This window comes from Gallus gallus, chromosome 8 (assembly GCF_016699485.2).
Source record: "Gallus gallus isolate bGalGal1 chromosome 8, bGalGal1.mat.broiler.GRCg7b, whole genome shotgun sequence".
NCBI lineage: Eukaryota > Metazoa > Chordata > Aves > Galliformes > Phasianidae > Gallus > Gallus gallus.
The window spans coordinates 21,645,417-21,668,404 of NC_052539.1; the positions used below are offsets into that span (position 1 = coordinate 21,645,417).

At 51.1% G+C, this 22,988-nt stretch overlaps 1 protein-coding gene and 1 long non-coding RNA gene across 2 annotated transcripts; both read left to right on the top strand.

Annotated features, from left to right (window-relative positions):
* On the top strand, positions 1-16,802 carry LOC124418130. The gene is made up of 3 exons (XR_006939997.1): positions 1-1,080; positions 9,735-9,854; positions 15,752-16,802. It is a non-coding gene; the product is annotated as an uncharacterized LOC124418130 (long non-coding RNA).
* Positions 16,803-17,226: 424 nt separating this feature from the next.
* Positions 17,227-18,820, top strand: FOXE3 (forkhead box E3). Its single transcript, XM_040705404.1, has one exon. It carries the CDS (start codon positions 17,228-17,230, stop codon positions 18,386-18,388), a length of 1,161 nt encoding a protein of 386 aa, XP_040561338.1. The 5' UTR covers position 17,227; the 3' UTR covers positions 18,389-18,820.
* The last annotated feature ends 4,168 nt before the right edge of the window (positions 18,821-22,988 follow it).

The window sequence follows — 22,988 nt, forward strand, 5'->3', positions numbered from 1 at the left end:
GGGGCCCTGGGCAGCCTGATCTGGTGTGGGACAACCAGCCTACAACAGAGGTTGGAACTAGATGATCTCCACTGTCCCTCCCAATCATTTCATGATTCTACTATACAGACTATTTTACTCTTTCAACCATGGCTACAAAGACACAGTACTACCTGGCTATCCTTCAGCAAGGAGCAATAATGGACCCGTGCTTCCTGAACAGCCTGCTTAGCACTCAGCTTAGAAGACTGGGGACAGCTCATCTTGCTCCCTGCAATCCCACAGTGCTGGACAGGAGCAGAGGAGGAATCTGCAGGCAGTCTGAAAACCAGAAGTAGTTTGAGAGTGCTTCCCCTTCTGGGATGTGGCATCTGTCAGTGGCTGCGTCCATCTCTGCTGCAGACCAAAAGAGCAGCTAATTATGCTTCAGATAGCGTGTTTTGAAAACTTAATAAGAACATCATTTAATTAAAATAAGGCACAAATGACCTTAATTGTAAGAAGAAAAGGTGATAACGTTTATTTTGAAAATTAGTTGAAAAATAACTCATCCATCAGCTGGCAGTGACAGAAATCCCTCTGGGGAAGGGAGATGTGAGGGGAGCAGGTATGTTCCTGCCATCTGAGTACACGCAGGGGCAATGCAGTAGCTGACCACAGTAGACAGGAGGCATATTAGGAGCCTTAATTAACTTTGTTGTCACTCTGCCATCGCAAGCCGTTAATTAACTCCTGTGTTATCTATCCTGCTGTCCCTCTCTGAACACAGTCCCCCAAAAACAGAAAAAGAAGGGATAAAAGTGGGGAGAGCCCCACAACCAGCTGAGGAAGTGAAGGGTGCAAACAAGAGTGAGGTCTTTGGCAAAACCCCACAGGTGACAGTCCTTGGTGCAAACGCAGGGTAATGCTGACGAGCTACTGATTGATTGCTGTAATTAGTTCCAGCTGGGCACATAGCCCAGGTGCTCAGGGCTCCGTGGTGGGTTCAGGGCCCCACTAACTGGTTCCCCTGGAAGTAGTGTGGAACGATAAGCGTGAGCCCAGAAGGAGAGCTGCCATTTTTTTGCAGCTCCTGCTTTGGGAACTACAGAAGGAGTAGAGGTAAGAGCTCTGGGTTTGGTTATTGCCGTGTTGCTTTGGTCGCAGGGGAGGATGTTGGTCCTGTTGGACCCTCCCAGCTGGGCTGCTTGGGGCAACGTGCTGGGAGTGTCTGAGCAGTGCCAACAATGCATGGCTGAGTTCCTTATGTTCTGTTGTGGAATGTGAGAGCACAGAACCTGCAGTGGACTCAGATTTCTGGTATCTCTTGGCCTTGGGAGCTTCATTTAAATGGGGCAGCTTGTGTGCATTTGGTGGGGAGAACAATACAAAAGCCATCCCCAAACCCTCTAGTTCCAGAATTATAAGCCTTAAAGAAATGGTAGCTCCACCCTCTTGGAAAAACTTTGCCTCTGGCACACGTGTACACATGGAGCTGACTGTACTGGGCTGTGTGTTGTAGGGGGTGAGCATCCATAAGGACATCCAATCTGAGCCTTGTGGACTCTACCAGCCCCTGAATCTACTCCTTTAGGGGTAACACTGCAGGCAACCCCCACGTCCCCAGGTGTGATGCTACCACCCACAAAGCAAAAAATATACAAATAAAAAAATATATATCTTTCTGAAGGTGAAGGGAGCCCCAAGCTGTTGTATTATTTAAAGGAGCTGCCTCTCTCGTGTGACCTCTGAGTGCTTACTGATAGGTGCCTGCCACCAGGGTTTAGTCTGGACCCAAATCCCCTCTCCCTCTGCTTTTCTCCCCTGAAATGGGAGCTGTCATCGTGCTGCTCAATCTTTTAAGTCGGCTGGAATGCCACTTGTCTCTCTTGCTTAATAAAAGCAAAAAGTCTCTAGGAATCTGCATGAGGTCATAGCTGTATTTTAGGGTGTGCTCTCTCTCATTCTTGGGATCCAGGTTGGAGGCACATTGCCTATGAAATAGGGATAAAGTGGGGGAGAGCAGCAAAGCGTGTAGGGCTGTGAATATGCCTGTGAGGCCATGGTGGTCCCCAGGTGGGTACTCTTTGCTTGGAAAGGAGGAGCGATGGGCACGAGGGTGGCTGCAGGTCCCCCTCTTGGGTAAGAGGAACCCTTGAGGTCGCCCTTTTTCTTCTGGGCTAGGGCACTGCTTGTCTGGGTGATGGTGGGTATTGGCCTCTTGATGCCCTCCAATGGAAAACACAATGGTGAAACTGTGTGAAATGCTCATCATAAAGAATGAAAATCTACCAGCAGCTGCTGGGAAGCTCTTGGGGTGGACCAGCTGTGGTGCGTCTGGAGAGAATGGGATCGATGCAATGGTTAGACGCAGGTGTGATCCCTCTGGAACAAATTTTTGCAGCTGGCACTTGTACTTGTTGAGCTGTGGCTATCTCTTAGGGCCACAAAGAATGGTCTGCTTGATGGGGGCATCTTTAAACAAGTTGGTCAAAGGGTGGTAGTGGAAAAGAAGCTGCCCACAGGAAAGGTATGTTCCAGAGCCAGGTGATGCTATGGAGGGGAGGGGGAGGAAGACAATCACCAGAGCATGCTTGAAGTGGATGGCTCCAGCAATGACACTTGATGGGTATTTTGATGAGAGTGAGGAGGGGGACAGTCTGGCTCCAGACAATACCTGTCGACTTGAGGAGAGGAAGTGCATGACATTGATCAGAGGTAACCTGGGCAGGCCGTTCAGAATATCTGTTTGCTGGCCCGGGAAGGACACAGCAGCAAATCTTTGTTGTTAATCTGAAACTGCCAAAGCCCTTTGTCTCATCCTCAGCGTTTTTGATCAGGCAGCAACTCGCTGTATATGTGAGTGGGAAACCTGCTCGTCAATACATATGTGTATCCATTGGTTTAATATAGAAATCTGTGTATTCCTAAGGTAACCACAAAAGCGTATCAGTTCATTGCTATTTTCAGTGATGCTTTTAGATGGCAATGTCCTGAATAGGAGGGACCTGCTGAATAAGCAGCCGTTGCCTTTCTTTGTGAGGAGATGGTTGTGTTGTACTGCAGAAATGATTTCTGCCATGTTTTGCCTTCTAAAAGCAACACGAGCAATAAATAAGCAACGAAAGCATCTTGGATGTGATGCTTACTTGAAGGGGAAAAACAAGTTTGCTATCATGTGCGTTGCTCAGTTTACTTTATATTAATTTGATCTTTTTTCGGTGTGGCCTGATTAGTTCCACATGTTTTCCCCCAAGGTTTGGCCAGTAAAACTGCTGCTCTGAGTCATCAACTAGATAAATAATTGGCAGCTTCAAGGGCCCATCTCCTAAATCACTCTGCAGTTGCTTGTGGCCCTCACAGATCCCGGTTGCTCGTGCACTCGAGTCAGCTGTAAAGTCTAATCTGGGCTTTCATGGGCCCCAGGAGCCCAGCAAACTGCTGATGGAGGAGCCTCACGTCAGCTTGTCTTGGCACAGCCACTGGAAGAACACAGCATGCTGTGGGGACTGCGTGGCTGGGACTGGTATTTAGGGCTGGGGAGCCAGCTCCAAATGGGCACCTGGCAGCTGCACAAAGAGCTGGCACTAAGCCCTACATGGTGGTGTTTGGGTTCCCCAAGTGACCTACCCATGGGGATGATGTGCTGGTACCTGCTATTGAATGGGATCATCTGACATTGGGTTGACCTCATATCTTCGTCTTCTCCTAATGGATCCACCAGTCCCAGGTCTGGCTGGCTGAGCTGCATCCTTGCTTGGTGTTCTGCAGAGCATGGTAGGTGTTGAGCGCAGCTGCCTCCTCCTCATCATTAGTGTTGGGCCATGCATGCATATTGGTAGATTTAAGATGGATATGAACCTGTTCTTCATACGTGACCATACGGTTTCTGAGAAAGACTTCTGCTGATTCCCTCTACTTGAACAAGAGAGGTGCTGGCTGTCAGCTCTCCTGTCCCAGCTGGTCATTTATGGCTTGGGTTATTTTTCAGGTGTGCCACGTGGGACTTATGGAAATCAGATCCAAGGTATAACGCCATCATGGTAGGGTCCTGAGAGTGCAAAGGGAGCTGAATGAGGTGCTCCCTTGGTTTTGGGTTTGGACAGTACCAAAAGCAGGGGGAGAGAGAGCTCAGCGGTACTCTCTGAGCTTGAGGAAAAATAGCGTAAATCTGAAATATCATCTTCAGAGCTGGTTCCAGGCAGCTCAGCAGGGAGGCACAGCTTCTGCTGGCTGGAACAACAAAGCAGCCCAAGTGCTTCTTGCTTGATGTCCTGGCCCTTGGCCTGTGTTAGGTGTGCCTCAGAGAGATGGGCACCTTCCCACAAGGACTAATCCTTCCTGGCATGGTTCTGTTGCCTCCTGCCCTCTCTGCACTCCCCGATATGCCCAGGGAAAGATCTGTTGGTGAGCAGAGCGGTTTTGCTGCTCGAGAGGAAGCGGAGGATTGGAAGATGCCTTTTGTTGAGTCAATGCGACTGGACAAGACGACTTATGTTTTGAAGTCTGATGTAATGTTTTGAAGTGTGTTGTCTATTTTGTACCATTATAAAGTTTTAGGAGCCCCAGTGCAGATTTTTTTTTATAACTTATTTGCTGAGATTTGAGAACTTTTCTCTTTGAAAATTCACCATTCCATTTACTGCGTGCATGCTATTGTTATTTTTTTAACGTGAAGTGGAAGCAAGCATCTGAAATCATTCCTCTCCTCCTGACAGCAACATCTGTAAAACCTTAACACTGGGAGGAGGCAGGAACCAAGAGATTTATAACCCCCCGCTGAAATATTGGAACGACCTTATTTCCCAGCAATTAGCTCTGCTCAAAACATTTTTGTTTCCTATTAGAAGCAATCTACTAACATTTACATTCATGTGTTTAATAGCTGTTGGCCATCTCGGGATTCCAGCAGGCAGGAGGGAGGGATGTGGGCTCTGAACTGCAAACTGTTTGCGTTGCATCGTGTGCTGTGTTTGTTGATAGTGGTGAAAACATGCATTATGCTACGCTCGAGGACAGGGATGACATTGTTTGGGAAATAGAAGAGGTCTGGTCTGGTCTTTGGCCAAATTTTTTCTGTGACTCCATCGTATCAAGATGAGCTCCAGTGAGTTGGCTGGAGAGTGAATTTTGGTTCTGCTGAAACTCCTAAGGAGAAGTGAAGAGGAGCTCACCTACGTGTATGATGCTGTAGGAATGAGAATAGGCTCTGCTGGAAGAGTGGTGATGGGGGTGTCTATTGACAAGCCATGACAGGCTGGATGTGTCCAGCCCAGTGCCTGGCAGATCATTGCCTGTGGGCTTCAAGAATAATTTAACTTAAAAATGGGCAGCGGATGGATCCTATTTTAGGCTACTGATAGCACGATGTCACGGGATGAAACTGAGAGCTGAGTTGCAATGTGAGGAAATAAATGCATTCGTAGTCTGGCTGGGAAGCTGCAGCAAATGTTGCGACAGTGTTGTCTTGAAGGAGGAGGAGAAAGCAATGCCCGCTTGCACCTTGGCTTTGAGAGCAGGAAGATGGATGCTGTATCGAATTAGGGTCCTGAGTGGATCTGAAAAAGACGAATGGTTTAATTGTTGGAAAAACACAGTTCTAGGAATGTTGAAACAAAGTTGAATTTGAAATGCTGAGGATGTTTGAGGGCAGTGTCTTGTTTCTTTGTTTGGAAATGATTGATTTGCCTCGAAATTTGAGGGGAGGGATGGTTTGGGGTATTATTAACCGGCTGTGGAATGTTCCCGTGATGGGCAGCATGGAGGAGAAGCTGTCTGGGGAAAGGCTGTAACCTTGTGCATGAGGGATTGTCACCCTTGGTGTTCGATAGGATCGTGTTGTTTCTTTCTGGGAGATATCATTTGGGAAGTTTTGCTCCAGGATGGATAGCAGATGGTGTCAGCTCAGGCTTTTTTTTTTTTAAAGTACATAGATGATTCACTTGATTGGCTGGATAAAAACAACAAACAAACCCAAACTGTTCCTGGCCCAACTGCTTCCAGCTATGCCGCAGTTGGCCGTCCCCTATGCTGTGCAGTTGTGACTTGTATCAGGCTGTGCAGTTAGCTGAATAACCAGTGCTGCGGGATAAAAACTGCTGGGGATGCAGCAGGAAGCATGGAGCTGCAGGCACCGGGGATGGCAATTTCTTAACATGATTTTACCTTGGAAGCTGAGACTTCGTGCAGTCACAGACGTGAGCAAAACCTAGAGATGCTCTGCAAGTGAAGATGCTTTTAATCTATAAGCACTGCCTAGGTGGATGCAGGATGCTTTCTGACACCACCCAGTGCCACCAGCTCCTAAGAGCACCTGGGGCTCAGGTGGGCAGTTTCCCTCATCCAGCCTGGCTAAGCACAGGAGGCACAAACTCAAGTGGTCTTGTGGTGGAGGCAGTGGGGTTTGAAGATGATGTTGCACTTGTACCATACGTGGCACCAGGGGCGCTGCCATGGCACCAAGGCATCTGTCAGACAGAGGATGCCCTGCTTCCATGGACACCTTTTCAACAGTGGATGGTTTAGTGGGGACACCATCATTCAAGTATGTCTGTTGACTGAAGGAAGGTGCTTTTGGGGTTGCTGTGTGTGTGTGGGACCATCCCTGCTCTCCTTCCCTGGAGGACAGGTTTCCTTGCCACCCACCTGCAGGCAGGCTTAGCACGTGGAATTAGCTGAGGTTGGAGATGTGTGCTTGCACGTGTTTATTTTTTCGTTTCTTTTGAAACAACGATGTTGTGGTGGCTGACAGCTAATCCTAAATTTGGGATACCTGACATTGTAACGAGAAAACAAACCTTCCCTGCACTTAAAATGAGTGACAGGGCAGGTCTGGCCCCAGGAACCTTCAGAACTCATTTGACCTTGCAAGCAGAGCTCTGGGGCTGACTGACAGCCCTTTACAGCCGCATTAGAGCCAGGCTGACCTTTTTTTTATCTGGGGATTCACCTGGGAGACAGCAGACATGTCCAGGGATATTAAGTCTCGAGCTGAAAATGTTTGCTCAGGTATTAGAGGGAGAGTTAATTTAGACTGAATGCCTCCTCGGTGGCACCAGCTCCTGCTCCAAGGGACAATGCACCCCTTGGCCGATGACAGTCAGAAGCTTTCTTTAGAAATTGGGCTCCTTAGGGTAGAGATGGAGTGGAGCCACACAGTCTGAACTTCCTTTTGTTTGATATTTTGGGATAAAAGTGAGCCCAGGTGAAGGTGCAGAAGCAAATGTTGCTTCTCCCCGTGTCCCTGCTGAGGCTGTGCCAGGTCTTCATCATCTGCTCTTTGGGTTGATCTGTGCTACCACTCAACCTTTATGGGCATTTATGCCTAAATGTGACATGTGCTAGATACTAGAGGATCCACGGGGATGGTTCTCTCTGTGAAGTGCATGGGGAGGTGGTGAGTGCCATGCTCCAGCAGATGAGGCATCGTGGTGGGCTGCAAGATAGGAAAATAAAAGCAGAAATGTTGGAAACCATGTGCTGAGCCGATCGGTGTTGACAGTGCAGGTTTCTGTGGTGTGACACCCTCCCAGGTGGCAGCCCTTCCTGGCGCTGAAGAAAGCTGTACTCAGTCTGTTCCTTCTTGCTAAGTTGTCTATGCACATACCTCAAACCCTGAACGTTTGTTTCTCTTCCTGCCCCCGCCTTGCTTGCCTTCCCCTTCCCATACTCCCTCCTTGGAGCGGATGGCCAACTCAACCCAGAAGTGCTGTCTGGGAGCTTAGTACAGCGTAGACGCTGCTGTCCATCTGTCCGTCCATGCTGAGCCATCCCAGCCTGGGCACCGAGCCCGGCGTGCAGCAGTTTAACAGCAGCCCCTGCGGCCTCCCCATGCTGGCGGGGCTGGGATTGTGCTGCTGAACTATTTATTTAAGAAAAAAAATATTATCATTTCAGGCGTCGGCAGCGTGGGCTGCATCAGCCATTGTATCAAAGATGTGGTTTTAATGCCCTTTCCTCCGCTTAAATGCTATTTGCCTTCTCCTTCAGGCAATTGAATTTAAGAAAACTGCTCGCCCAGGTTTGGATGGGCAAATTGTCCCCTCTGCACACAATTCCCAGGAGGAGCCAGCTCTGCAGAAATGCCAGGAGCTGTCACTTCAGTGCACGGCTGGGCTGGGCTGAATGGATTACCCAGCTCTGCATCGTCTGCTCTTTTATCTGTCCCACAGCACTGGGAAGCCAGGAATAACCCCCCAGGGTCCCCCTGAGCAGCAGTTTCTGTAGCCCAGGGTCAGATGGTTGTTATTGTAGCTAAAGGTGTTTAACCCCAATTGATTTTGACAAGCCCTCTTAGTAGATCCCCCAGTTACTTATTGGGTTTTCAGAAGAGCGTTGTCGATGTAAGGCTCTGTGCTCTGACCCCAGTGCTGCTGACAGGATGTGGCTGTACCAAATCATAGAATCATTAAGGCTGGAAAAGACCGCTGAGATCATCTAGTCCAACCGTCAACCCATCGAACCTACCTCGATGGATGGAGGAAAAAATCCTCATTGATCTTCAGGGCCAAACCGTGACCCTTCCAAAGGGCACCTTGGAGATGGTAGAGCCAGGCTGGGATGCAGTGCTGCTCGTTTAAGGAATGGGAGCCCTGAGGTCCCCCACCTCTGGGGCAGCTACGGTTAGGAAAGACCCTGGTTGGCTTGTTGGCTGGGTGGGGATGGGCAGCAGCAGCTGCCAATGGTGGATCACAGGAAAAAAAAAAGATTACGTGCTATTTCTGCATGCCCAAACCTTGTGTTTATGACCAGTGTGGTTGAATTCCCAGCCCCAAAGCCCTGCAGGCTGGGGCCCTGGCTGGGCAGACAGGGAAGCCGTCCGGAGCCTCCTGTCTGTGAGAAACGCCAAGCGCTGAGCTCTGAGGCTCACATCCCAAAGACGACTGAGATCATTTGGAAGTGATGTGCTTAAGTAATCTCAGAGGATCTGGGCATAGCAGCACTGGTGATTTAAAATATATATGATTATTATTATTTCTAAATGCAGCAATTGGGAAAGAAAGCATTACCTGGCAAAGGAAATCACTGCACCAGATTAGTATATACGAGTGATATGAGGGTGTCAGGGTCACTGGGGCTGGGCACTGCGGCTGTTACATGCACAAACGTGGGCTTGCCTGGAAGTTGTTTTGGGCAGCAAAGCAAACAGCTTCCTGGAAGCCCTGCGAGCCCCGTGCTTTGCTTTTGCATCACCGTTGTTCAGCGATGGCAGCCACGCTGCCTGGGGTGTCCCATGCTGCTCCCAGCCAGCGCCCCGCAGCCCCTCTGTGATGCTTGGTGACAAACATGCCGTAAAATAGCTGAATTGTACCATTCACCAGTGGTGTGCTGGGCCAAGGGAGAGCTGCCGGTGGTCTTTTCTTTTTGCCAGTTGTTTGAAAGTCCAATGAACTTCAGTGTTCTGCAGAAACAAAAGCACTGGATGTGCTGTTTACAGCCAATTCCCTCATCCTTCAACGAGTGGACAGGTTTACAAGCCACTTATTTAAAAAAGAAGAGGCCCTCATTAATCAGCAGCGCTTTTATTGTTTCTTAATCATTTGACAGCAATTCAGAACCGTTTCTTGTATTCTATTATGGGCATGTTTGCATTGCTGGTGCTCATTCCCCATCTACTATCTCTGAAGATGATTTTCGTGTTGAGAACCGCTCGTATTCTTCCAAATAAAGGATGGTATTTACATGGAAAATATCCCTTTCAGATGACTGCTTTCAAACAGCCAGTCCCTTGCCCTGTTTGGAATCATTAAAGTTCTTGTTTGTTTGTTTTATTGCAGGCTCTTTTAGCTCAAGCCTCCAGAAATATGGGTAGCAGAGGCGGCTGCTGTAGGTGTTGGAAACACGCAGTGGAGCTTTTGGCAACTGCTGTCTTGAGCAACTTTGGAAGTCACCCAATGGTAAGGAGCTCTGCTTTGCTGATTTGGGGAAGATATTGGTCATGTGGAGGAGCAGCTGTGGTCCCCATGCTTGCACGTGAGGTGGGGACAGCGGTGGAAGGAGCCGCTCTGCTCCATGCTCCAATTTAGGGACGTGGTTAGTAGGCAGCCTTGGTGGAATGCGGATGGTTGGATGGGATGATCTTAGAGGTCTTTTCCAGTCTTAATGATTCTACGTCCTGATGGGCTCTACCACGCTCCTGTAGATATGGAGCTGCTTGGTTCCGAGCATGGGACATCTTATTCCACAACCACAGTGTTTGGCAACGGCCCGTGACCTTCTCAGGGTTTGAGACCTTGAAGAGAGCTCAGTTTGTGCCGTTTTCTCTCTCCTGGTGCCACAGTATTTAGGGAAATGCTGATGTTGATGCAAAAGCTCCTGGGGTGGGTCACGGGGCAGGAACAAATCACTTTCCCACTGGGGAAAGGTCATCTGTGAAATTTTACAGACAGTTCTCTAAATACCCTCTTCCCCCTGGCCTTTTTTTTTTATTATTATTCAATTTTTTTATTATTTTTTTTCAGTGTGTCAGCCCAAGTGCACTCAAAATGTGAGCAGGGTCTGATACAAGGAGGGTGAAATGAGATAATCCGTGTTTTCACCATCCATAGGCCTCTCTTTTCACAGCCCGTGGGCCGTACTTTATTAGGCTGAGCAGCTCTGGGCCTGCAAGAAAGAGGAGGACTTTCTCATCCCGATGAGAATGGGGCAGTGAATGGATTCCAAGTGTTTACTCAGCATTTGTCTCGTGGTTTATCAAAGGCATGAGGAGGAGGTGCCGACAGACCTTTTGTCCCGCTGATGTGTTATGACAATGTTCCATGAATATGCAGAATGGCAGAAGGGATTAGAGCCAGTACAATTCCCCTCCGGCACTGCTTTTTTTCCTCTTTTTTTCTCTTTTTTTTTTTTGCCTGGGATGTTCAGGGGTTTAAGGGTGACCTGCTTGCAGTCAGGGCACTAAACATCAGATTTCCCTGCAGATAGGGGTGTAAAAATCCCACACTTGTCCAAAGCTGTTAGCATCTGGCTTGAAGGTTGGGCTGCCGTAGTTGCTGCTGCTCTTTATGAATCTCTGCCTGGCTGAAAGCTTTGTGTTGTAGGAGACAGGGGGATATTGGGGTGTAATTAAAACCTGAGTCAATCAGTGACACGTGAAGCCCAGGCCGATGGTGATGTGGCTGCTGCCTTTTGGTCTGTGCTGTTGGCAGTGCACTGCAGTGCTCTGCTGCATCTCAAAGCCCTGGTCCCAGAATTTCAGTGCTGTGCAGCCAGAGGTGCTGGCAACAGTCAGTGATGCTCCCTATGTGTCCCTTCATACAGGTTAATGAGTTCATGTGCCTCCAAGGCAGATGATGGATGTTTTCAACGCAGAGAGGTGGGAGTGTTGGGTATAAGCTCGTACTTTCCTCTTGTTTCTGATCTTTCCTCTCCAAGTGATGCTGTTGAGCAATGGTCAGCAGCTGCCAGCTCCTCAAGTGCATTCTGTGTTGCTGAGCAAAGATATCGCACCTGAAAAACACCCTCCAGTGGTCTCCTAATTCATAAGGCCCTTTCCCATCCTGCTTCCCGAATGGTTTGTTGGGGAGATCCCCAAATATATGAGGGGAATGGTGACTCTGTATCCTGCTTGGGCCTCCAGGGACTCTAGACCATGGGGTCTCCACTTCTGGAGTAAGGCACTTTCTGAGCACAGGGCTGCAAAGTTTGCTATTTGGGAGCACATAGGGGGAAACAGCACTGAAAGAGGCAGAGTCTCCCGGCAGGTCCTGGCACTGCACTGCTGCAGCGTGCTCAGCACTTGCTGGAGTCCCTCTTCAGCCCCTTGGGAACACAGGCAGTGCCTGCCTTAATGAATTTTGATGTCATTAGCCCAATGCCAGCTCTCAGCTGGTGGCCCGAGAGAGCATTTGGCAATGGCTTTGGTGTCTGCTGCGCCTGTGCCTGCTGATGGAGGATATGTGCTGCTGTTTGCTTGATTGTTTGGTCTCCTTTTGGTGGAGAGATGACAATGCGTCTCCAGTAGCCAAGGACCACAGTCTGGCTGTGCTGACATCCTCTCTGTGGGCTCTGGCCAGCACTGGGCTGTGCTCCTGGCAGCTGGCCATCATAGACCCAAAACTTTTCAGGTTTCTCTCTCAGGCAGCCCAGTTCTCGAGATTAACTTAGGAAGAAATGGGGCGTCCATCCCCTCTGTCTGCTTTTTCACCACCATGAGCAATGCTAGGTCATTCTTAGCCCTCTGGGGTATGCAAGAAGGATCGTGGTTTTCACACTGTGCTTTGCAACCAGGGCTTCTCAACCACAAGGGAAAAAAAAAAAAAAAAAAAAAAGATGAAATGTGAACAAATCCTTCCCCCTCTGAGAAACCTGTGATGTAAACCTGATTGGCAGCCCTGGGATGGAGGCCAGCCCCTGTCTGCCAGGATGCTTACAGCAAGGACACCTGCCTGGTGAAAAGCCTTCCCCGCTGCTCTGTTTGTTGTCCATCCCCTGGGATTTTGTTGGCTGCCCACATCCCACCCCCAGCTCCTTAAGGGGACGGCAAGCAGTGGAAGAACAAATAGCAACTGCCAGCCTTGGGGCTTTGTGGCTCTACGAGGCGAGTCAGCTCTGTGTTGGCCTATGGGATTTCCTAACTCAAGTTGGGCAGACCACTGACCTGAGTCTCGGTGCTGTGGGGTGAGGGCTGTGAATAGGAAAAGTGGGCTGTGGAGCAGCCCTGGGAACTGCAGGCATGAAGATGGAAAGTCAACAGAAGGAGATATTGGAGATCCAAGCCTCTCTCACAGATAGGCCAAGGCTGGCACGGACTCATCCAAGCAGGAGCAATTAGGCAAATCCCACATCCTGACAAGCCAAGGTGCAGCTGGATTTGTATCCACTGAGGCAGGAGCAGAAGTGATGGGTGTGGATCTCCAGAACTAAGCGGTGATGGGTGAGCCACAACTGCTTTCCCTGTGCACCCAACTCTGATGGGATCTAGTGCTGGTGCCAGCTGCCTCCCTGCATCCAATGCTGCTGAGGTGTGGAGATTCCCATCCCAGGTGGAGGACCCCAGTGACCACAGCACTTCAGAAGTGGAGAAGATTTCAGTGGCTTTCTGTGGACCTCCGAAATAGTGAAAGGGTTTCTGTGTCGATTCTCCCAGCCCCAAGCAGCGCCGGGCGGGGATAGTTTTGGCTAGGAGGAATGTGAGACAAGCACTGTGATTCACAGTTGTCCAGTCTGATTTGAGTCTGAATCGCCTCTCTTGCCTTATCATGGGGAAATGATGTGATGAGCAATGGCCTGCTGTGGCTGAAGACCCTTTTCCTGAAATCTGCTTTTGCACGAAGTTTTAGTCATCGATCATCCGTGGGACGCTCTCAAAAGCAGATGAGGTCTCTACAACTGAAGCCAGGTTGCCTCCTCTCCAGACAACCAACTTCTCCAGCAGCACAGATGTATGACAAGATGTCCCCACTCTGGGCAAAAGGGCTGAGGAACGTGGAGGCAGATGTCCTGCTCCTGACCTCATCTCTTCTGCCAGTCTTTAGGATGTGGGTCTAGGAGACCTTTCTCCAAGGAAAGCTGTGGGCTTGGGGGAAACGTCACACCTGGTTCCACCACCTCATGAGCATCTCTGTGTGAGATCCTTCCTTTACCTGCACCATCAGGATGAGACTGACAGAGGTGCCTGGCCAGGCCAAGGGGGATTAAAGAGCCTTTGTTTCAAAAGCATTTTAAGCAGAGTGAAAAAACCCAACCTGCCAGCCTGGCTGCAGGCAGATGGGGTGGAAGGTACAAGACAGAGGGAAATTCCCCATGACAGAGGTGTGCTCCTGGCCTAAGGGGAGGGAAAAGGCCATTATGTTTGGAGTGAATGAAATCACTCCTGGCAGGAGCGTTAAACAGAGGAAAAAGAGGGTGGGTAGGAAGCAAACGAGATGGGATTTCAGCTGTCTGCCTGGGCTTGCAGCTAATCAGTCTGGTGGTGAGAGGAGGGTAATGGACCTGGTTGCCTGTTTCCATGATGGAAATGCCCAAATTCCATGCACGAGCCTTGCAGAATGACCCTGCAGGACGACAGGTTTCAACCATCTCCTTGCTCTGGGAAACCTGGACAGTGTGCATCAGGGCTCTGATGGGAAGGGACGGTTTTTAAGTGAGACGCTGAGGTTCCTTGCAAAGATCTGCTCTTGTAGGGGTTGTTCCCAGTCATGCTGTGTGATGGTTTCTTCACCACTTCTGTAGACTACGTTGAAATTCTTCATGAATGGGAGGGTATGCATGAGTATGCTCTGCTTTGAGCAGTGCATTCTTAGGGCAGCTTCACCAAGAGATGCTTCTCTGACCTGTGCTGTGATTGCACTGCAGTGATCATAGAGGCCTCTTAGGTTTTTTTTTTTTTTAGGGCATTTAGTATTGCTTTATGAGAATAGATATCTATGTGTTCCTGACTAACCCTGTGCACAACTGTGGCTTTGCTCTTCTCAGTGTGTTGAAGGCAGTGGGGGGGATTGCTGAGCCACCAGCTTGGCCTCACCTTGTCCTTGGGTTTTGGCAGTGGGACGTGGAGATGGGGCAGAAAATAGACTTATTATTAGTAGTATTATTATTTCAGGGAAAAGGAAAATTAAATATTGATGACTACCTGAGGTTTTCCTTAAAGGAAAGCACTGAAGTTCATGGAAGTCAAATCTTTAAAGCTCAAAACCTAATTTTGCTCCTGAAAGTCGTGGTTTTCAGTAACCTAAATCTTTTTCTATTTCCCTTCAGTTTAAATAAATTGATGCTTCACTTCACAGTATTATTTTGGATAAACAGGCAAGAAGAAAGAAAAAAGTTCTGAGGTTCATTTTTAATCCTCCTCCCATCCCCATCATCGCCATAGAAATGAATGAAAACTTCACAGATTTAATTTTGGGAAGAAAATGTTAGGGAATCAATCTGGGATGTTGGAGGAAAAACTCCACGAAGGTGAAGAGTGGCTTATAAGGTTTTTTTTTTTGGACTCTTTTCCCCGGTGTTCCCCAGTTTGGTAAACACCTTTTCTTCATGGAGAGTATGGGTAGAGGAGCTGTAGTGTGATGGGAGCTTCTGCAGAGTTCTCCACCTGGGAGCTGGGAGCGTTGGCTGCATTCAGGCAATGGTGTGATGAGGGTGGGAGTGGGGATGGGTCCAACTGCTTCCATGTCGAGGCAGTGCTCCCTGACCAGCTTCTAGCAGAGGAAACCCACCTACGTTTGGTTGTTGCTGAAGTATTTCAGTGCCAGGCTGTGTGTCATGGCAGCATCCCCCAGAAGCCCCAGCTCAGATGCTGGGGGATGCTTTGGGCTGCTTGCTGAAGCAATTGGTGGGAGAGGAACCGGAGAGCTCCTCAGTCCCATCCCCATAGAGTGTCCCAGGGTGACTGAGGTGCTGAGAAAGTGTGGTTTACTCACTCTGCATCGCGTCGTTGTAAAGAAAGACTCATCCCATCTGTGCGGTTGCCATCTTTATTATTATTATATCACCCTGAGTGATAAAGCATGTGTGGGAATTAGCGTCTGTCCGTTTTGGATTTCCTCTCTCAGTGCAACAACTCAGCCTGTTTCCTGCCTGTGTGCTCCTGCCCGCCCCTGCCCTGCTGCTTTATCCATCTGTCAAAACCAGTCTGACATCTGGGCCCCAATGCTGCGAGGCTGGGAGTGGTGTGAACAGTCCCAGCACCTCCCAGGTGACCCCACACCAGCTGGAGTCAGGCTGAAGTCCAACAGGGGGCTTCTCCCACGATGGATACAATTACATCGGAGCAGGGCCTTGGGCTATGAGCACCCCTATGGGCTGGGTCTTCGTGTCCTGCTGTCCAGATGAGATCGCTTTTCCTTTGCAGGTGCAGGTAGCTCCAGACCCAGCCGTGGTGTTGCATTCTCACCTCCAAATCCTCTTCTGATGCTTAGGCCACTAAAATAAAGAGGAAGAGAGGGGTGTGATTGCTTGTGGTGCCAAAGGAGAAAAGCTTTGTACCTTTTAACTCTATGAATGGAAAATAAAACGAGAACAAAAACACAGGCAGGCACAAGTGATGGTGAGAAACAACTTGGGTGATGAATTCTAACTCGGGCTGTAAAACAGAACCACTAGGAAATGCTTAAAGGGAAGGAATGGAGAATCTTTTCAGAAGAGCTTGGAAAAGGGCTTTAGCTGCTCTGCTATTGGAAGTACTTCCAGCTAACGTGCAAAGTTGAAGGTTGTGATTATTTTTACTGCTCATGGGATATGAGAGATCTGTCAGCATGTTAATGGCTCAGACATCTCCACCTGTCTTAATGGGATGTAGACATGTAGCTATATTTCAAGCTGTGATGTGGCTCTAAAATTCCCCCATCTTGTGGCAGTGTCAGATGAGGATGCCATGAGAGCCCAGGGCTTTTTTGGTGCTGATAGAGCAGCCCCCAGCCGCGCTACTGGCAGGGCTGGCCATCAGCTCTGGAGTGTAAGGTGTGCCATGAGGAGTTCCAAGTGTTTTCACTGAAACCCAACGAAGCTTTCTGAGTGTGGTGCACACCTCCAGCCTGCCCATGTACAGTGATGGAGAGGACCCACTATCCCTATACATGCCCAAAATGCCATCTCTGCCGGGCAGCCCTGAGCTCTGTGCGTCCCTTTCCACTCTCTCATGGGGAAAATGAAAACCCCAGGTCTGGTTTCCTTACCCAGGAGCTCTCACTAGGAGGCTGCAGAAGAAATAAACCGGGGCTCTCTCTGAGCAGAGAAAGTCCAGCTTTCACTGCCGCTGTGTCCCGGCCCGGGTGGAGCGATTTTTCCCAGGGAAAACCAAAACGAAATCCAAGCAGTGCGAGGGCTCCGGGAGCGGCTTACCTGCCCTTCGGATGGGGGCCGGCTGTGGGATGAAGCTCGCCCTGCTTTGGTCGACGGGGACTCGTCTGACTTTGTTATCTTCCCTTCGGAGGAAAAATGAATTAAAAACCAAGCGAGCGCCCCGGAAAATCACCCAGCCTGCTCGGGAGCGGATTTCCCCTGGGGGCATCGCTGCCAAAGAAAACCCTAGCGAGAGGCCGGGGGATTTACCCGTGGGAGAACGGTCCCGTCCTCGGCGGCCTCCCCCCACCCCCGCCGCGGCCCCCGGGGAGAGGGGCCGGGCTCCGCACGCCCCTCGGGGTGGGTTGTCGGGGCGGCCGTCCTATATATTGCAAAGCAGTTCTGGGCGCTGCTCCCCATCGCCGGGTGCCGCCGCAGCGCTCGTCCCCCTTTCCCCCTTCCCCTCCCTCTCCCTCTCCCTCCCCCTTGGGCGGGGGGCTTTTTCTCCTTCCGCCCCCCCGCTTTACCCCTACCCCTCCGGCCGTATATGAACGCGGCCGGCTTCCCCTGCCTGCGAGGCATGTGCACGCTGCCGGCGGCCGGCCCCGCCGCCTCGGCCAGCCCCGGCTCCCCCGGTCCCCCCCGGGGCTCTCCCCCCGCCGCTCAGGTGAAGCCGGAGCCGCGAGGTGCCGTGAGCAGCCCCCCGCTGCCTCCGCCTCCCGAGGAGCCGCCGCCTCCCGCCGGGGGCCGCCGGAGGAAGCGGCCGGTGCAGCGGGGCAAACCTCCTTACTCCTACATCGCCCTCATCGCCATGGCCATCGCCAACGCCGCCGAGAGGAAGCTCACCTTGGGGGGCATCTATAAGTTCATCACCGAGCGCTTCCCTTTTTACCGGGAGAACCCCAAGAAGTGGCAGAACAGCATCCGCCACAACCTCACCCTCAACGATTGCTTCGTCAAGATCCCCCGGGAGCCCGGCCACCCCGGGAAAGGCAACTACTGGACTCTGGACCCCGCTGCCGAGGACATGTTTGACAACGGCAGCTTCCTGCGCCGGAGGAAACGCTTCAAGCGCACCGACATCACCACCTACCCCGGCTACATGCAGAACTCCAGCGCCTTCACCCCACCACCCGCCGTCCGCCCGGTGGCCCCCGCTGCCCCCTACCCGAATGCCCTCTGCTCGCCCGCCTACAGCCCGCAGCTCTCGGGCACCGTCTTCCATCCCTACGCAACCGGGGTGGCGCCGCCAGCGCAGCACTCGCGGATGTTCAGCATTGACAGCCTGATCAGCGGGCAGCAGGCCCTGCAGCCCTCGCCACCTGCCGAGCTGGCCCACCCCTCTCTCGGCTTAACGGGGACCGAACTAGCCCCCAGCTGCTCCACCAGCACCTCGGAGCCTCCCTGCTTCCAGCCTCAGCCCGTCAGCCCTGGTTTGCTGAGCCGAGCTGGCCCCAACACTTTGGCATACCCCTACGCCGCCTCGCCACCCCATCTACCCGTAGGGCAAGGCAGCTATTCACCCGGCAGCCCGCAGCTCTACGGGGCTCCCAGCAGACTGGCGCTGCCCACTGTGCGCCCCACTGCCTGCCCTGAGCACAACGAGCAGTTGCTGGGGCTCCCCGCGTCGCCCCTCGGTCAGTTCAGCTCTGGCAATGCCTACGGCAGGCAGCCCAACTTCACCGCCGGCCTGGAGCGGTACATGTGATGGAGCCAAGGATGGATGCGCCAAGGAGCCCGTGGATGGATACATGAAGGTGTCCCCATAGTGGGAATTGAGTGGGTGGTATGAGGGTCCTACTCTTCGGCTGTGTGCAGGCACAACTTCACGTGCATGGTGAAGGGGACCAAAATCTTTCAGATTTCTCTTTCCCAGCTGCGTTTAATTGAAGAGGGGGTTCTTCCTGGAGGCAATGCTCGCATGGTACAATGGGCAGGAACCCCAGAAGCAAGGAATGGTCCACAAAAGGCCTTTCTCCTCTTCCCTGGGTGCTCCTTCATCACTGGAACGAGTCACCAAAAAAACCCCGCTAAGCCAATTTTAAATGAATATTTAAGGTGTTTATCCTCTTATTCCCCCATAGGAAAAAAACCAAAACAGAACACCTCGACTACTTCTTTTTTTTTTTTTCTATTTTGAAAAAAAAAAAAAAAAAAAAAGACTTTCACTGTTAGAAAAGGCTTTTTTAAAATAAAGCTTTTCTTTCCAACCTGTCCAACGCTGCCGTTCCCCTGCTCCGACCGGAGGAAACCCTCTGCTCACATCGTTGTGCTGCTGTCGTGCCGCCGCCGCCGCAGGACTTGTACTTTTAGTGATGCTTTTTGAAGCTATTTTCCTATGTTGTTTTTATAAATGTGAATGGGAGCGAAGTGCTGCTGGGCTGTGGGAAGGATGAAGTGGAGCTCCTCATCACCGGGGAGCTGCAGGGTATACCTTTCCATTGGCACAGCAGGAATCCCCTGAAGGTGATACCCCTATTTAGCGCCCCAAGTTAGGAGATCAGAGCTTTCCTCCCTCGGCACAGCATCAATTAAAACCCAATGCATTCACTGCCCATCCTGGTGCTCGTTATTTATAGGACTGTCCCTAGCGCCCAGCCAGGCAGTGAGGCGGGTGTTCCCCACTGTTGGATTATGTCCCCGTGGTGGGAGCTCTCACTTGTGCCTCTTCATTCCTTTATCCCATGCGTGCTGTAAGAATTGAGTGTGAGGTTGGTGTGGAAGGGGAGAGAAGCTGCTGCTTTTCTCCAGGCTGGGGGCTATGGGCTGGCAGTACACGAGGGGGTTCCTAGGGGAGAGCCAACTGCTGTGCAAAAGGAGAATGGTGGTGGGGCTGGCAGCTGGTGCTGCAGTTCTTTAGGCTGAGGATGCTGTGCTGTGCCTGCTCTTTCCCAGTCCCACTGGAGCCTTGCACCGGTGGTAGCAAAAAGACGTGGCTTGGGGAGAGTGGATGACCCCAACCTGGTGTGTGGTCCATATGCTGGGGGGCAGCACCCAGATGCTGAGACGCCAGATGTTGGGGTGCAGCATCCAGCTGTGGGTCCCCCCAGCCACCCCTGCCAGGCAGCCCCAGCACCCCACAAGCAGCACACGGCCGCCCTCGCTGCAGGCTGTTAGCCAAAGAGGCTGCAGAGTACAGGGACCAGACCCCTTTTCTTCTTCTCCCTTCAGATATTAATCCCCCCATGCACAAACCTCTGGCACTTGTATTATGATTGTCATTACACTAATGCCTTAAGAGTGTCTTCTTGGTTAACTTAATGTATCCCAACTTGGATTTAAGCTTTCATTTCAAAGCTTTGTTTACAGTTAGGGTGAATCTAGCAAATGAGTAGGATTAAGGTGTCATGTAAAGCATGAGCTGTGCTGAGACAGAGTAGTTTTAAGCTTTGTGAAGTTTATACCTGTGCCCTTTGCCTGTTTTAGAGTCTTTTCAGTATATGTGTTTCGTGAAAAAGAGGGATTTGAATGAAACAGGAGTAATTATCACCCAGATTTGGGCTGTGAAACGGAGTCTCCTTTGAAATCCTCTGCCCTTTACTTAGCAACATCCAGGGACTTCAGGGAACATTAAGTAATGACATGCACAGCCATCCCCATCCAACCCACACAAAAAGCCAGAGGCAAAACTTTCTTTGCCTTCTGCTGTTGAGGAATGAGCCGATCCTTTGGGTTCAACGGTGCCAAAGTGGTTGGTCTGGCGATTGGGGCCATCGCAGGTGGCTTCTCACAGAGTGGCCCTTAGAAAATCAGGCTGGATTTGGGTCTCTCATGGTTAGAACCAGGAGTTGTTTTCCCTTCAGAAACCCCAACTGCCCGGGGAGCATTTGGGTGCAAACAAACAGAGCGTTAGTAGTGGGATTGTAATAGGGGTACATTTCGTGAAGGATTTGTTGGTCATCCAGTAGTGTCCCATTCTATCTGGGTGCTGCCAGTTGTCCACCACCAATCCCAGGGATGGACATTTTAGATCATAATGACTTTGTTTTAAGCAGTTTTTTATCCCTTGTGGATTCATCACTCGGAGAGGGCCAACAGTTTCTCCATCTTAAAGGGAGAGGTCAAGACTGAGCCTTTAAATCCAACCGGTGTTGGGCAGTGGGTGGTGGGTGTAGTGCAACCAGCAGAGATGGGCTTTGTTGGCTGATGAAAGCTTGGAGCAAATCGGTGTTGGGCAACCAGTGCTGGCTGAGCTCTGTGTCTTGGGGGGCCGGGATTGCATCATCACCTCTACCCCTTCATATTTAGGTCTCTTATACACCACCACCCGACGCCACCCTGACCTCGGCCCCTTCACGAGTGTGATGTGATGACCAGATCACATCTCGCAGCCGATGTGTCGCTGCTATCCCACCCCGGGACCCCTCTACAAATTCATCCAGGGGCTCCACCAGTGCCGACCCCGGGACAAGGACGAGGTGGCCCTGAGTGACAGCCCCCGTGCTCGGGCCAACACTGACCTCCAGTGGAAATCCCTGGGAAGCCGCTCCTGACCGGCTCTGGGGGGGCTTACAGAGCCCCCCGAGCTCCCCCCACCCCCGCCCCATGCTGGGCAAGGGGACCTGAGGGTGCTCCTTGTGTGGCCTTATAGGGTCTGTCCTCATCGGGACACAGCAGGGTGTCACAGAGGCTTGGGGCACAATTGAGACCAGAGGGGATTGGATTCACTCAGAGTCATTGCTCAGAGCAGTGGGTGGGATGCAGCCTCCAGGCTGGGAATGGGGACCTGCAAGCTCCTGGGAGAGCATCCAAAGGCCATTTATTTCCCAGTCTTGTCACTGAGACTAAGAAGTTGTAACACTGCAATAGGACTTTTATGCACGTGTTGAAGTAACTCTTCAACACCCAACGCCAATGAACAGCCGTGGCCCGTGGTGCCTTGGTGCTGCATGGAGGAAGGGTGCACCTGAGCTGGTGATGTACATGCCTGGCAATGCTCATTTCCAATTTGCATCAGCTCTGCTGGCTGGAAGGAAACAGCGTACGGTGTTGGAGGAATTAATTTACCAGTGCAGGTCAGACCAACCCATGTTTCTGGTTATGTCCTTCTCAGATATTCCCAGCTTGAGAGACAAGAGACTGAGTAACAGTAAGGTGACACCGTTGCACCACATCATTGTGATTTTCAAATGATGTCTCACATGGAGACATAACTTCTGAGCATCCCATCTGGCACTCATCCACAGCAGAGACACATTTGCTGGTTAGCAAACAGGGCTGCTGGACCCAACTCCTCACTGGGAATCATACTTTCCACCATCCCAGAACTACCCAAAGACACAGTTTGGGAACATTCTGCTGCCGGAGCCCAAACACATCCCAAAGCTTCGGTGCGTTCCCTTCTTTGCCCAGAGATGTCCAACCCATCCACTTGGCCATACCTCAACGGAGGTGATGGCAGGGAGCGCGGCTCTACCTGCTGCACTGTGGGCAGCACCCACGAGGTGGCAGCCAGGTGACATCTGGACAAGATCCCACAGCCACAGAGCAGCTCCAAGCAGCATCTCCCCCCAGCCCTCTCTTTCTGGGCTGTCTGCTGCTTGGATCCTCCCTCAACCGATGCTCACCCTCTAAGTATAATTGCAATACAAAGTCGTTTCAGAATAGCGTGCAATAGTGGCTAATTATTTGGAACAATTATACATAACAAAGACAGAGCCAAGCAGCAAAGGGCTTAATTGTCTGGCCAAGCATGAAATAGCACCGGATTATCGCGGACAGGGGGAGGGGACGCGGCGCAGGAGAATTGCCCCATAGAATAGGCAGGAATCCTGGCTGCTCGGGAAGGCAAAGTTTATTGAAGAACTTGAAAATTCCTCTTTGAAGCATCTTCTGAAATACCGGAGAAGACATGAAAAGGGTAATGACTCAGAATATGGGCTTAGTGCACAAATCCCCGCGCTGACGGACTCCAGGCCTGCAGACGCTTAAGCACATGCTTAAATGTTAAGCACATGAATGGTCCCCTTTGACGGCTCACGTGCTTAGAGTTAAGCTCAGGCATAAGTGTTTGTAGGATTGGAGCCCAGATTTTTATTGCGACGAGGCTCCTCTCTGCAGTGATGGGAAATACAAGACTTAGGAAGCGCACGAGCTTCCAGCACGACGCAGTGCACAGAGCGCCCACTTCAAGCCAGGGGACACCCAAATCTGTCTCTGCATGGGGACACCAACACGTGGGTGGTGAAGAGCAGTGCAGGCAGGAAAGGCGCAGGGACAGCATAGAGCAACTCAGTGCCACACAGCTCCTCTCCAGGTGCTCTTTGCATAAACGTACACCTGCTTTTCCTGCACAATAAGGCTTCCCT